We start from the raw sequence: 14,973 nt of genomic DNA, 5'->3' as shown, positions 1-14,973 counted from the left end.
TTATTGGACGATTATAATTAGTCGTTTCCTAAGTCTTTCTGTTCTCTTTAAAACCTTACTAATGTGTCACCTTGTCTAGTAGGGGCAAGTTGAGCAACTTTAAGAATAAATAAAACTATAGAACACAAAATAAACAACTTTGATACGATAGAGTTTTGAAATTTTCAAATCGGGCTTCAAAGTTCAAGATGTAAGTAATAGAAGAGAAAAAGTTCAATTTTCGACTTTTTCTCTTCTATTACTTACGTCATTAAAGTGAATAAAATAAAAAAATTATAAATTATAGAAACACTTATTGTTAATGATAATTTTATTGACGATTTATCCAAGTTCCACACCATCCATATATATTTATTAGTTGATTGCTCAAATTGCCATACACATTCGTTCAACTTACCACTTAAATGTTAGTTGATTGCTCAAATTGCCATTCACGTTTGCTCAACTTACGTCGTTGGAGCAGGTTGAGCAGCCAAGTAAACTTTAAGCAATATTTTCTTAAACAAATCAATATATATATATATATATATATATACTTTTAACCAATTTTTAGCAGGTTAAATTATCTTTCCATTAGTAAAAAAATTACGTAAATCTGATAAATGATCCTTTATGTAAATCCGTTATGTAATTTACGTCACGTAAATGTCCCGTTCTTGAGATCTGTTAGATTTAGTAAAAATTGCTAAACTAGCCCCTTTATCTTATTCATGGGCCCTCTATCTTATTCATGGCATTAAAACAACGTCGCCAGTCAAAGCTATTGTTTTTTTTTCAGGTTATAGGTAAATTTTTGAAATAGGTAATTTTGTATAAATTGTAATTTTTAACAATTTCAATCTTTAGTTACTGCATTTTTAACAATTTTCAATCTTTAGTTACTGCATTTGTTTACTTCAAATTTTATACGTCGCACAGTGGGCTAATTTTCAAAAAAGCTGGCCAAAAGTCAAAAAAAAAAAAAATCACTATTGTGATTTTATTATTTTGAAACTACATAAACAAAGCCCTGTTGCATTTTATTGTATACGAAAAAATTGTATAAATTTTAAAGTTACCTAAATCTACGCATTGGATGTTGTTCATAAAAGTGTATTCTAAAGATTGATTAAAAGAAAAGGCACCTATTTTTGCCTATTACTTCATTAACTTATATTGTGCAGTGCTAGTCGTGTTTTTTAGTAAACAAAATGGCGGTGTTTTGTTTTCTTTACAAAATCAGTCAAATTGTATATAGATATAGTTATTATGCTTCTTGAGAAACTGATTTTGTTAAGTGCAATAAAACGACAAAAAAGTTAGTTGCACACATGAATGAGATTTTGACAAAGTTAGAGTGTAGGGGGGGGGGGGGGAGAGACAAACCACCTCGGTTACGACGTCTTTTTTACCTCAGCTACGACGATTTTTGTATAGTTTTATTGAATTTTACAAAATCAGTTTCTCAAAAAACATAATAATTATATCTATATACAATCATATGATTAACAGTATATTTTACCTTTCTCTTATATATCGAATTTATATAATATAATATATTATCGATTACTTTTTACTTTATTTTTAATTAGTTTAGTAAAGTTATAATTTTTTTATGATTTTTTCAATTATTATATTTTCAATTAATATCTAAGGTTCACAAAAAGATCATTTGCAAATTCCTCGAATTGAAATTTTTGAAATTTTAAAAAACGAGTTATCTTCAGATCTAGATGACCAGCTTAATATTTTGCAATCACAGTTGTGTCTAAGAAGAAAAATTTGTTTCCAATTTTCAACAGATGATAAAAAGAAACTAAAAAATGTATTAACAAAATTAAAAATAAAATGGAAAAGTAGTAACCGAACAAAAAAAATATTTTTGAAGACACATGACACTTGGTTAAAAGCCTCAACAAATATTTGTGTAAGTTATTTAATGCTTATCTCTATTAAAGTTTTAAACTTTTTTATATTTACTAAACATTTAAATAATTTCAGATTGTTCAAGCACGAATAAAAGAGAGAAAAAGCCATAGTGCAATGGGTCGACCACCTTTGAATTTTGATGAAGCTAGTGAACGAACGAAACGGCGAAAAACAGAGGAAATGCGTTCGATATTTAGTTCATCCGAGTTAGCATTTGCTTCTCAGATGAGTCTTCGGGCTTCAGGAGCATGCAATGCCGGAGTTACAGTTAAAGATTTACCTTCCACAATTCAACACCGAGTCGCAAACTATATAGAGAGCCTTAAATTGTCCCAAATTTCACAAACATTTGAACTATGTGCTGAAACAGCTCTTTCTATACTAATGGAAGCAAAGCTTTCTAAACATCAATATTGCATTATAAGAAGTGCTGCAATTGCGAATAGCTCTTCTTTTTTACCATCTTACGAAAAACTTAAAGAAGCCAAGAAAATTACCCTTATTTCAGTTACCCTGAAGATATAACGGTAACTGAAATAAGCGCCAAAGTAAAACTGCAATCTTTATTAAATCACACTGGTTTAAGAATTATAAAAACTCAACAAAATGTAAAAGACTCCTTGAATGTAAATATTTTATCAAATTTTATTTTAATTTTTAAGTGGGGGTTTGATGGCAGTTCCGGTCATAGCGAATATAAACAGAGATTTGCCGATGGAAGAAACTCAGATGCAAATGTTTTTCTGACTTCACTTGTACCATTACAACTTTTGTGTACAAATTCAGTTTTAGGTCAAGATATTAATCTATGGAAAAATAGGACACCCTCATCTACTCGATTTTGCCGACCTATCAGACTTCAATTTCTTCACGAAAATGTCCATACAAGCATTAATGAAAAAGACTATATTGAAGATAAAATTAAATCACTGGTTTCTCTCGTCATTGTTCAACATGAAATAGAAATTAAAATAGATTATAAATTGGTTATGACAATGATTGACGGAAAAGTTTGCAATGCAATAACATTGACGAAATCAACAATGCGGTGTTATTTGTGTTCTGCTACTTCGAGTCAATTCAATAATATCAATTTCGTTAAAGAAATAAAAGTTGACGAATCAAAATTGGAATACGGTTTATCAACGTTGCACGCATGGATTCGCTTTTTTGAATGTTTTTTGCATCTTGGGTATAAACTTGGAATAAAAAAATGGCAAGCACGTTCTGACATTGAAAAAAGTATAATATTACAACAAAAATTGTTAATCCAGAATGCTTTTAAGCTGCAGCTAGGGTTTATAGTTGATCGACCGAAACCAGGATGCGGTAATACAAATGACGGAAATACAGCTCGAAGATTTTTTAAAAACTCACAAGTGTCTGCTGATATTCTAGGAGTGGATTTAGAACTAATAAATCGGTTTCATGTAATTTTACAGGTATTATCTAGTGGCTTTCCTATAGACGCAGACAAACTCGATAACTATTCTACCGAAACTGCACTACTTTTTGTTGAAAAGTATCCTTGGTACTACATGCCTACAACAGTACACAAAGTACTTATTCATGGAGCCTTAATAACAAAAACAGCAATACTACCCATAGGACAACTATCAGAGGATGCACAGGAATCGAGAAACAAAGACTTAAAAAAATATCGCGAAGATTTCTCCAGGAAAAATTCCAGAAAAAATACAATGCATGACGTTTTTTGCAGACTTCTGGTTTCGTCAGATCCTGCAATATCTTTACTTTTAAAATCTCATGCAAAAGTTAGCAGATCTTTGTCTTCTCAAGCTTTATAAATGTTATTACCTCCGGAGATTAACGAAAACTCTGAAACTCATTCGTCTGTGATTGAGTTTATCAACAATATTTCAATATAACAATAGTGGTGATTTATTTTAAAGTAATATAAATGAAACAATTATGATAAATGATGCAAATAAAAGTTTTCCTTGTTTTCCTTGAACAAATAAATAAGTAGAATAAATAATGAATTTTTCAATTTATTTTTTTTAACACTGCGGCATAATAATGCAGTCATAATACATTATATATCGGTATTATATATAATGTTTATATATGTAATGTAAATAATACATTAGTCTATTGAACTTAAATGTTGAATTAGAACTAATTGGTTAAGCACGAAAGCCCAAAGGCATTTCTAATGATTAATGTTTTTAAAACACCGCCATTTTGGATCTATCATTATTGAAAAATGCTTTACAGAAATTTTCCATTAATTATAATCATTTTTTGACTTTTGGCCAGGTTTTTTGAAATTCCGCCCACTGTGCGTCGCGTCAATAAATGATGTCAAAATGTCTTTTAGAACGTTTATATCGCGTTCCTTTTAAATGTATCTTAAATCAAATAAATAAAAAACATTAATCAACAAACAAAAAATAAAGAAAAATTTAGAGCCGACAACACCGGGGGGACACGTGCCCTCCCTCCCCCACTATTTTTGTTATGGACGACTGTAACGATTGTGACCCCTTCCCCCCACTTTGAAACCCGTATCGTCGGCCCTGAAATTAGAATATACAAAGGTATCTTTTTGATATAGATTTGATTTATATAAAACTGCAGATATACTTCAAGTTTACCTGAGAATTTTTATTTTAAAATCTTTTAGCAAAATAGAGTATAAAAACAAGAAATCAAAGAAATCAAAGCAATCAAGAAAAAGATTTCCCTGAAGCTATTAATAAATTGAAAAAGGAAATTGGTTAATCAATTAGACAATTTTTTTTGAATTTATAAAAATTTAAATACTCTTAAAGTAAATTTCTTTTTTTAATTACACAGGTCTGCGACATTACACTATTTTGGTATAAAGTTAGGCGATCAAGATAAGTTTTGGGCTCCACACAAAGTTTGTTCAATATGTGTTGAAGAACTGAGGCAATGGTTTCAAGGTAAAAAGCGGTCCTTACGTTATGGAATACCAATGGTTTGGAGGAAGCCCAAAAATCATAGTTATGACTGTTATTTCTTAAGTTTCAATGATTATGTCTGACCGTAAATGGGAATTAATACGATAATTGTTAAAGAAACCCATCTCGTGTACCTTTGACCAGACTAGGATGTTGTACCTTTTTAATTTGAAAAATAAAAAGGATATTTCTTACCCTAACATTCAATCAGCCATTCACCCTATTCCTCATGGACCTGGAGTACCAATACCCTCTCCTCCAGATTCTTTGGATGATATTCTAGATGATCCCGAGACATTGACTCAGCAAGGTGATAGTGAAGAAGACAGTGATTACTACGATCCTGGCACAACCGATCTCATTCTATTCTTACAATCTGAACTGAACAATTTAGTTAGAGACCTAGGTCTTCCTAAAGACTCGGCAGAAGTTTTAGGATCTAGATTGAAAGATAAAAATATGTTGGCTCCGGGTACATCCTTTTCTTAGTATCGATCAAGGGAAAAGGAATTTGTATCTTTCTTCTCTCAAGAAGGTAACCTGGTATTTTTGCAGTGATGTTCCTGGACTTATGGCATGTTTTAAAATAGAATATGCTCCTGATGAGTGGAGAATTTTTATTGATTCATCAAAAAGAAGCCTTAAAGTACTTCTGCACAATGGCAATAAGTATGCTTCTATGCCAGTTGGACACTCTTAAAAAATGTTACGAAAACCTTGAACTGGCTTTAAACAAACTCAGCTACTCAGACCACAAATGGACACTGTGCTGGGATTTAAAAGTTATTTCAATGCTGCTTGGTCAACAAAGTGGCTATACAAAGTTACCTTGCTTTCTCTGTGAATGGGACAGTCGAGACAGAAAGCAGCACTACATAAAAAAAGTTTGGTCCTTGAGAAAAATCTTAGAAGTTAGGGGTTAAAAATGTTGAGAGAAAAAGCCTTAAGGATCCCAAAAAGATGTTACTCCCACCACTTCACATTAAGTTTGGGCTGATGAAGCAATTTCTTAAAGCATTGCCAAAAGAAGGGGAGGCTTTCAAATATCTTTGTGGGCAGTTTCCTGGTTTATCCGAGGCAAAGCTAAAGGAAGGAATCATTGTCGGACCAGACATTAGAAAACTTATGAGAGGTCCTTATTTTATGGACAAAATGGAAACAAAAGAAAAGGCAGCATGAACATCCTTTAAATTAGTTGTAACCGGTTTCCTAGGAAACTACAAAGATCCAAACTATCAGACCATTGTCACAGACATGCTCGACAACTTTAAGAACCTGGGCTGTAACATAAGCATTAAAGTTCAATTTCTTCATTTACATCTTGATTACTTCCCTGCAAACCTTGGTGATGTAAGTGAAGAGCAAGGCGAAATATTTAACCAAGGCATCAAGGAAATGGAAAGAAGATATCAGGGAAGATGAAATGTCAACATGATAGCGGACTACTGCTGGATGTTGAAGAGAGATGATCCTAAACGAGTCCACAGCCGTAAAAGCAATAAAAGAAGCTTCGACAGAAAGCAAAAACGTTATTATAAGGAGCTGAAAAAGAAATGTAAGTGTTCTTGAAATATAGTTTAGAAAATGACTTATACATAAAATAAAATTCTATAACGTTTGAAAAATGTGAAAAATTGGTCGAATTTTGTTATTTTACCCAAAAATAATCTCTTTTTTGTGAGAAAACCTGACGTAATAGAAAAAAATGGATTGCATTTTCGAAATCAGCGCTGAGAAATACAAAAAAAAAAAACAGTTATCGAATTCCAAACAACTTTAAAAAAATATTTTTTGCAGACCTGTTATTAAAATGATAAAAAAAGAAATTGAATTTAAAAGTGTTTAAGCGCACTCTCCATTGCAAAAGAAAAAAATATTAAAAATGTTTCATGTGTTGTCATAGCAATGGTAATGAAAAATGTAAAATAAAAATTCTGTTGGAAGCATGTTGATAAATTTTTTTTTTTACGTTATAATGATTTATAAAATCATTCGCTGGTATAAACTTTTATAAAGTTAAAAATCAATGCATTCTATATTACTGTATAAAGTTAATTACTATTCTTTTTTTCTCTTCTTTTTTCATATAACTATAATGAATTTGTTTTTGATCATTTAATATTAAGCATTTCATAATATTATTATGATTGATTTTATTGTTTTGTTTGTGTACTTAATTTAGGTTTTTAAAAGGTTGTTGTTTTTTTTAATTTAGGTTAGCAGGTAACTCAGTTAACTAGTTTTTAACTAAGTTTTAAAAGATTAAATTAAATACAACAAATTATAATAAAATTTTGTCAATTATATGGTTAAATAAATGGAATAAATAAGCAAAAGCCGGGAATAATAATATTTCAGTCTTTTGTTTTTGTTACTATTTAAAGTGACAGCTCCAGGATGAGGAGGGGGGGGGGAGGGGAGGAAAGAAGGTGGGGGAGTTATGGGGGTATGCTTCCCCCCCTCCTAAAACTCTTGGATTCGTCAGTGACTATTTAATATTATTGTTGTAGTTGTGGATATTATTTATATATATATATATGTATATATATATGTATATATATATACATATATATATATATATATATATATATATATATATATATATATATATATATATATATATAAGGTCAAAAAGTGACTAAAATGTGATCACAAACAAAGCACAACTCTTAGAAAAAATAGTTCATGTGTGAACTCGTCATCCTCAAAAAAAGGCAAAGTACAGTCTCGTACTGTTAGCATGGCGCCCAGATTTAAAACTTTAATAGTGGTTAAAGGCGACTCAACAAAATAATAACATTTGATTGCTTTAATTTTTTTTTCAAAAAGTAGTAAATTCATATATTTTATACAGTTATATTGTTTCGTTAGTTAGATAATAAATAGATATATATTGTAAAAACAATAAATATAATATCACCTGTTATTTAAGACATAAAATTATATATATATATATATATATATATATATATATATATATATATATATATATATATATATATATATATATATATATATATAATAAAATCTGTGTGTTGAATGGATGAGTTTTTTCCGATATTCCAAAAAGATTGAATTTATTTGTTAATTACAATCGAGTTCGCATTGAACAACCACCTTAATCTATTTATTATTCCATTAAAAAAAATAATGTAATTAAAGAAGTAATAGGGGAACCTGTTGTACTTTTGACCACGTTGTACCTTTGGTCACTCCACTCTGTCGGGTTACTATTATTATTTAAAAAAAATGTGAAGTGCCATTTAAAATAATAGTCTATGACGACTCTTCTTACCGTAAAGCATCATACTTGGGATAGATGGTATCGATCCACAAGTAATTATAAGTTTGGCTCTTAAAAAGTAAATATTTGTGTAAATCTTGTTCTGATTTTAAAAATGTGATAAATTGTTGTTTGATTCATCTACGACATTATAAACATTATCCAACATTTTTTGTCATGGAAAAGTTTCGATGATTATGTTTACCGTAAATGGGAATTTATACGATAATTGTTAAAGAAACCCATCTCGTGTACCTTTGACCAGACTAGGATGTTGTACTTTTGACCAACAAAAACTAAAAAAAATATCTGACTTTATCTAAATAATTATAATAACAGATTTTAGTTAAAAAAAATTAGTAATACTATTAGTAATACTAAGTATCGTAACTTCGATACGCGATAAGTCTTTGCAAGATTGTAAGGATTGATTTTTCTTTATATTTTTTTAGACAATTAGGATTGATTACAAAATAGTTAGATTTGTTTTTTTATTGATATCAGGAAGGCCAGAAGTTGCTATATAATATATAACAAGCTAAAATATTAAAGAGGTTCAAAAATGGCATGATTTTTTAATAACAACATTTTGGTCAAAGGAACAACGCGCATCGGTCAAAGGTACAACGTACGTGTCATCGGTTAAAGGTACAACGTACCTTTGACGAATTGACTTCATTTTTTAAAACGCGGGAAAAAGATACTTCTTGGTTGAATGAAAAAAAAAAAAGTCCTAAGTATAGTTTGAATGGTTTAAATAGTGGTCAAAGGTACAACAGGTTCCCCTATTGTAGAATACACATTATGACACGTTAGTATGCATTTAAATTTTACAAAAAAATCCAATCTATAATAATAAAATATATTGTTTATTAAATTATGGAGAAAATGTGTTTCAAAACAACTACAAAATATAAACAAAACTTATTTCCAGAAGGTCAAGTATTTGATAAATATTCTTTGCATCTCTTATTAGAATCTTAACTGAATGCTTTTTAATGTTTATGCTTTCTTATAAACCTGATTTATTTTGTGTGTTTCTAGGCGTTTTTATTGTCGATACTTTTATATTGATATCAATGAATAAAGCGATAAGTTCAAGTTTACCAATATTCTCAACAAAATCAAATATGGGATTGTCTAATCTACTCTGTCATTCCAGAAATTGCGAGGCATTGTCAAAATTCTCTTTGAAGCCAGAGGAGAACGTAATTGTAATAAACGTCTCTGGAAAACGATACGAAACTTTTCTCACAACGATAGAGCGTTTTCCGAACACGTTACTCGGAAACCCCGAAAAAAGAAAGCATTTTTATAACCTAGTAAAACACGAATACTTCTTTGACCGACACAGGAGAGCTTTCAGTGGCATTTTAAATTATTACCAATCTAATGGTTTACTAGAGAAACCGGAAGAGGTTTCAGAAAAAATATTTACCCAGGAACTTATATTTTTTGAGCTAGTAGAAACGAAGCAACATTGTGAAGACTATAACTCATCAGTTTTTCAGGAAGAGTTACATTTACCATCTAATCCGATTTTAAAAACAATATGGGTTATGTTTAAGTATCCAAAATCTTCAAGACTTGCTCAATTTTTAGCAATTTTTTCTTTGACAATAATACTACTTTCAATCGTAGTATTCTGCATACAAACAATTCCTTTTTTAAATCCTGATAATAAAGAAGGAGAACATATGAAAACAACATGGCTGGTTATTAACTCTATTTGCAACTCTTGGTTCACATTGGAGTACCTCCTACGCTTCCTTGCTGCACCAGATCGTCTTTATTTTGTTCGATCGATTTTAAACATCGTTGATTTAGTATCAATAATACCGTTTTATTTGGAATTTGCATTTGATTCTAAAAGCTCAGCGAACTATATAATATGTCTCAAAGTCATTAGAATACTGTGCGTCATTAGAGTATTTAAACTTTTTAGGCACGCACGTGGTCTTCACCTTCTTGCTAATACGATTAAAGAAAGTTTTGAAGAGCTTCTTATGCTTGTTATGTTTCTTGCAATCGGTGCAATATTATTTGCAAGCGCTGCCTATTTTGCAGAAGGAAAAATAAATTCAGATTTTCAAAGCATTCCTCACTCTCTTTGGTGGGCTGTGGTCACAATGACAACTATTGGTTATGGTGATGTTGTACCTGTAACTCTTGCTGGTAAAATGATAGGAATGTTTTGCTCCATATCAGGTGTTTTAGTGGTAGCTATTCCAATTCCAGTAATTGTAAGCAATTTTGAGTACTTTTACAAAGAGGTAAGTAATGCGTTTAAATAGTCGAAATTGATGATGATGATGATGATGATGATGATGATGATGATGATGATGATGATGATGATGATGATGATGATGATGATGATGATGATGATGATGATGATAATAATGATGACGATGAACAATTAAATTGATAGTAAAATTATTCTTATCATAGGAGCGTAACAGACGCACAAGACAAAAAGAGTTGTCAAAACGCTTAAACCTCACTAAAAAGATACCATCTTTATAGAACTCATACTCATATGAAAAAATTCGGTTTAACAAAAGTCAGAGAAATCAATATAAATAAAAAGCTCTAAAGTTTAATAACAAAACTTACAGTTGAATAAAAATTAAATATAGAATTGTAGATTCATATATACATATATATATATATATATATATATATATATATATATATATATATATATATATATATATATATATATATATATATATATATATATATATATATATATATATATATATATATTCTTCAAAAGTATGTAAAACATAGATTAATACCAAATCACTTTAAGTTATTTTTCGAATAAATAACAAAAGAAGAAAAAACAAAAATAAGGTACCGTTTTGAATTACTAATATATATCAATTAAATAAAAACTTCTATTATGGATGTAACTCTTTACTTTTTGAGTTAATTTGTATACAATATTTCAAAGGAGTATAGATAACCTCGTTGTCAAGTATAATATATATATATATATATATATATATATATATATATATATATATATATATATATATATATATATATATATATATATATATATATATATATATATATATATATATATATATATATATATTTATAAAAAACCGTTAAAAATAAAACAAAAACAAAAATTAAACCGTTAAAAATAAAAAAATTAAACCGGTAAAAATAAAACAAAAACAAATTATTATAAGAAAGAGGATAAGTTTACATACTATACCAGATGTTTCAACTTAATTAAATTTTATAAAGCTTATCTAAGATGTTAACTTTTAAAAATTATATTGTCGCCAATTATAGTATTGGATTATATCATAACATCAACGCATTAAAAAACGCAAAGAAAAACGCAGCAAAATCAAAAAATCAATGGATATTTCTTCAAAGATGTGTTAAACATTGCATCAACCCAAGATTTCTTCGTATAAAAAATCCACTGAACAGTAAATTTAGTAAATGCTTAATGATAAAAGTTAAAAAAGATCTACTTCTACATACCCAAAAGCTAGCAAAAAAAAGATATTTCAACAACATAATTTCAATCAAAAAATTAGAAGAATTTATAAAATCATGTGTAAATACTAAAGATTTTCAAAAAATTACAAACATTACAGATAAGTCCTACGAATATATATTTTTGAGATCGAGAAATAAACTAAAAAAAACAAATTTGATTTATTAATCAAGGAAAGTAGATATAAAGATAATGATAACCAAAGAAAGTACAAGTTTATAAAAGAGGTAACACTTAATTTATGTGCTGATAATATCCCAACACATCACAAAAAATTACTAGATTTAGGACCCAACTTTGTTCCCATTCCGAGTAAAGTTCCATATATGGATATAATAAGTATATCTGAAACGGCAGCTTTAAAGTTAAAATATTCAAACAAAAATACTGATGCAAATAAACTTAGACAAGATGTACTTCGAGTTTTGAAAATTCATAAACCGGTTTGTACAAATTTAGATAAGGATCAGTTTAAAGCTCTCAAAGAACTTAAGTCTAGCAACACAATTAGTATTTATCCGTTCGATAAAGGATCAGGCTTTGTTCGAATTAAAAAAACCGATGCTCTTAAAAAAATTGAAGAACAACTCGGAAAATCTAAAATCATAAACTATGATCCAACTCGAAAACTTCTTCGCAACGTTCAGAATACTTTACGAAATCTGAAAACAAAGTTTACAAAAAATGAATATAGATCAATTTATCCAAGTGACGCCACTCCTCCACGATTATATGGTGTCACCAAAGCACACAAACCAACTAATAACTACCCAATGCGAATTATAGTAAGCACAATAGGATCACCTACATATAAATTATCAAATTATTTAGTAAATCTCATCCAACCGACCTCCAATCTTAACAAAACAAAACTTCAAAATTCAAAACAGTTTGTTGAATGTGCTCAATCATGGTATATCAATCCTGGTGAATTTCAAGTTTCCTTCGATATTGTTAATCTTTACCCTTCAATACCAGTTAAAGAATCAATCGATATTTTATTAGAACAACTCCGTAACAGTCCTGTCTTTAAATCAAAATTATCTTTTTCAGAAATAAAAATACTTTTAGATTTGTGTTTGTCAAATTGTTATTTTTTACATGAAAGCAACATACACACATTGGAAGATGCTGGTCCTATAGGTTTATCATTAATGGTAGTAATGGCAGAGAGTTTTCTACAACATTATGAAAAAAAAGCGTTACTACAGGCACAATATCTTACACCACCAATATGTGTAAAATCATTTAAAAGGTATGTAGATGACATCCATTCCCGTTTTATAAATGAGGCAGAATCAGAACGTTTTCTCAACTTGTTAAATAATCAACACACAAATATTAAATATACAATTGAAAAAGAAAGTGATTCACACGCAATAAACTTTCTCGATCTCTCAATAACAAATAAAAAATCCGGAACATATCTTTTTAAAATCTATCGCAAAGATGCAATTACTAATGTGCAAATAAAGCCGCATTCTTGTCACGATCCAAAAATAATTTATGGTGTATTTAAAGGTTTTATCCAAAGAGCTTTTGCATTATGCAGTAAAGAACACATAAATCATGAATTAAAGTTTCTAACAGAAATGTTTACAGAAAATGGTTATAACAAAAAAATACTTCAAAACATTGTCAAAAAAATAAATAAAAAATTAGCAAAATAATCAACAAAACAACAACAATAACATCAATAAACTAGAACCAAATTATATTTCTCTACCATGGGTACCAAAATTAAGTAATCAATTAAAACAGATATTTAAAAGTGTAGGCTATACTCCAGTTTTTAAATCACCAAAAAACCTTCAACAATTAATAACTCAAAAAAACAAGCCTCGACTTCCCAACAACTCTTACCCAGGAGTATACAAACTGGAGTGTTTGTGTGGAAAGCTCTATGTAGGTGAAACAAAACTCAAGGTTTCAACTCGCATTTGCCAACATCAAAAACATACTTTTGAGGGAAAATGGAAAAATTCGGCCGTAGCGGGGCATTCCAGAAATTGCCATGGTGCCTTTGGCTGGAATAATAACAACACTGTTAAAGTAGAGGAAGACTATTTTAAGAGAAAAGTGAGAGAGTCCTTGGAAATACAGTTTCACCAGTGTTCTCCGGGTGAAGGCGGTTTGAATGAAGACGACGGTGATTACGTCACATCGTCGTTTTGGAAACCTTATTTTTCTTTTTTAAGATGCAAGAACACATTACATTGAAGTTTTATTATTTGTTTGTTTTTTTTTAACGGTTTTTTATATTACTTGAATAACGAGGGTATATATAACCCCTAGAAATATTGTAAATTATTATAAGAAAGAGAATAAGTTTACATACTATACCAGATGTTTCAACTTAATTAAAAACAAAAACAAATCAATGCAATAGTTTCTTTTGATTCAAATATTGAAACAATATTGGTTTCCAAAAGGAGGTTGTGACGTAACCTCCATCATACTGATTCAGACCGCCGTCTGAAGGCGCACATTCGTGGCGTTGTATTTCAAGGGCTTCCCTCACTTATCTGCTAAATTGTTGACCTCGACTTTTAAAGAAATTTTATTTTTCCATGTAAAATTACCATGACAATTTTTTGAATGGTCAAATTTTAAATAAAAGGAAAACTAAGTTAAAAATTCGTCAACTTATGTAAAATTAGCTAAACTATGAAATATATCATACGATGAAATGCAGGTGTCTTACGACGTTGTCAATTTATACCCATCAAAAAAAATAAATATGTATCAAAAACGATTCTAGAACTCGTTATTTTAATCAAATAAAATTAGTCCAAAACTGTTTATATAAACACTATTTATATAAAAACTATTTATACAAAAACTATTTATACAAAAGTTTAGCTCAAGAGGATAATGAATCTATCAAAAATGTTACTGAAAAATCTCAACATAAAATTTTTGTAAAATCTAAGTATCGTCTTATCAAAAAATTTAATTTCTTGAAAAATATAAATCCAAAGGAATAAGCTCAGACTTTTTTATTCATTAAAGATGTTATGCTAAACCTATGTGAAACAGAAAACTTGAAAACAATAGAAATCTTCTAGAACTAGGATCTAAATTTCTCCCAACTATACAAAATATACCCTTTATATAATTACTTTAGTAACAGAATCGACAGCGTTCAAGCTAGAGTATTGCAACTAAATAGTGAGTTCATACGCAAAAAAAGAGTTCATTACGCAAAATTGTGAGTTCATTACGTAAAAATGTGTTGAGCCAACTTAAAACGTTTAAACTGCCAAAAAAAAAAAAAAAAAAGGCAGTTTAAATCACAACCAAAGAAAAGC

The 14,973-nt window shown here is 29.3% G+C and overlaps 2 protein-coding genes across 2 annotated transcripts; both read left to right on the top strand.

The window, feature by feature from the left end:
- Positions 1-6,844: 6,844 nt before the first annotated feature.
- Positions 6,845-10,777, top strand: LOC100212155 (potassium voltage-gated channel subfamily A member 2). The gene is made up of 3 exons (XM_065807446.1): positions 6,845-6,899; positions 9,184-10,412; positions 10,588-10,777. The coding sequence occupies exons 2-3, from the start codon at positions 9,219-9,221 to the stop codon at positions 10,660-10,662; spliced, it is 1,269 nt and encodes a 422-aa protein (XP_065663518.1). The 5' UTR covers positions 6,845-6,899; positions 9,184-9,218; the 3' UTR covers positions 10,663-10,777.
- Positions 10,778-11,044: 267 nt separating this feature from the next.
- LOC136086199 (uncharacterized) lies at positions 11,045-13,882 on the top strand. The gene is made up of 3 exons (XM_065808481.1): positions 11,045-11,050; positions 11,836-13,270; positions 13,368-13,882. Exons 1-3 carry the CDS (start codon positions 11,045-11,047, stop codon positions 13,880-13,882), a joined length of 1,956 nt encoding a protein of 651 aa, XP_065664553.1.
- The last annotated feature ends 1,091 nt before the right edge of the window (positions 13,883-14,973 follow it).

The sequence above is a fragment of the Hydra vulgaris genome, chromosome 10 (genome assembly GCF_038396675.1).
Source record: "Hydra vulgaris chromosome 10, alternate assembly HydraT2T_AEP".
Lineage (NCBI taxonomy): Eukaryota > Metazoa > Cnidaria > Hydrozoa > Anthoathecata > Hydridae > Hydra > Hydra vulgaris.
The sequence above is the reverse complement of the archived record's forward strand: the minus strand, read 5'-3'. Positions and strand labels throughout refer to the sequence as shown.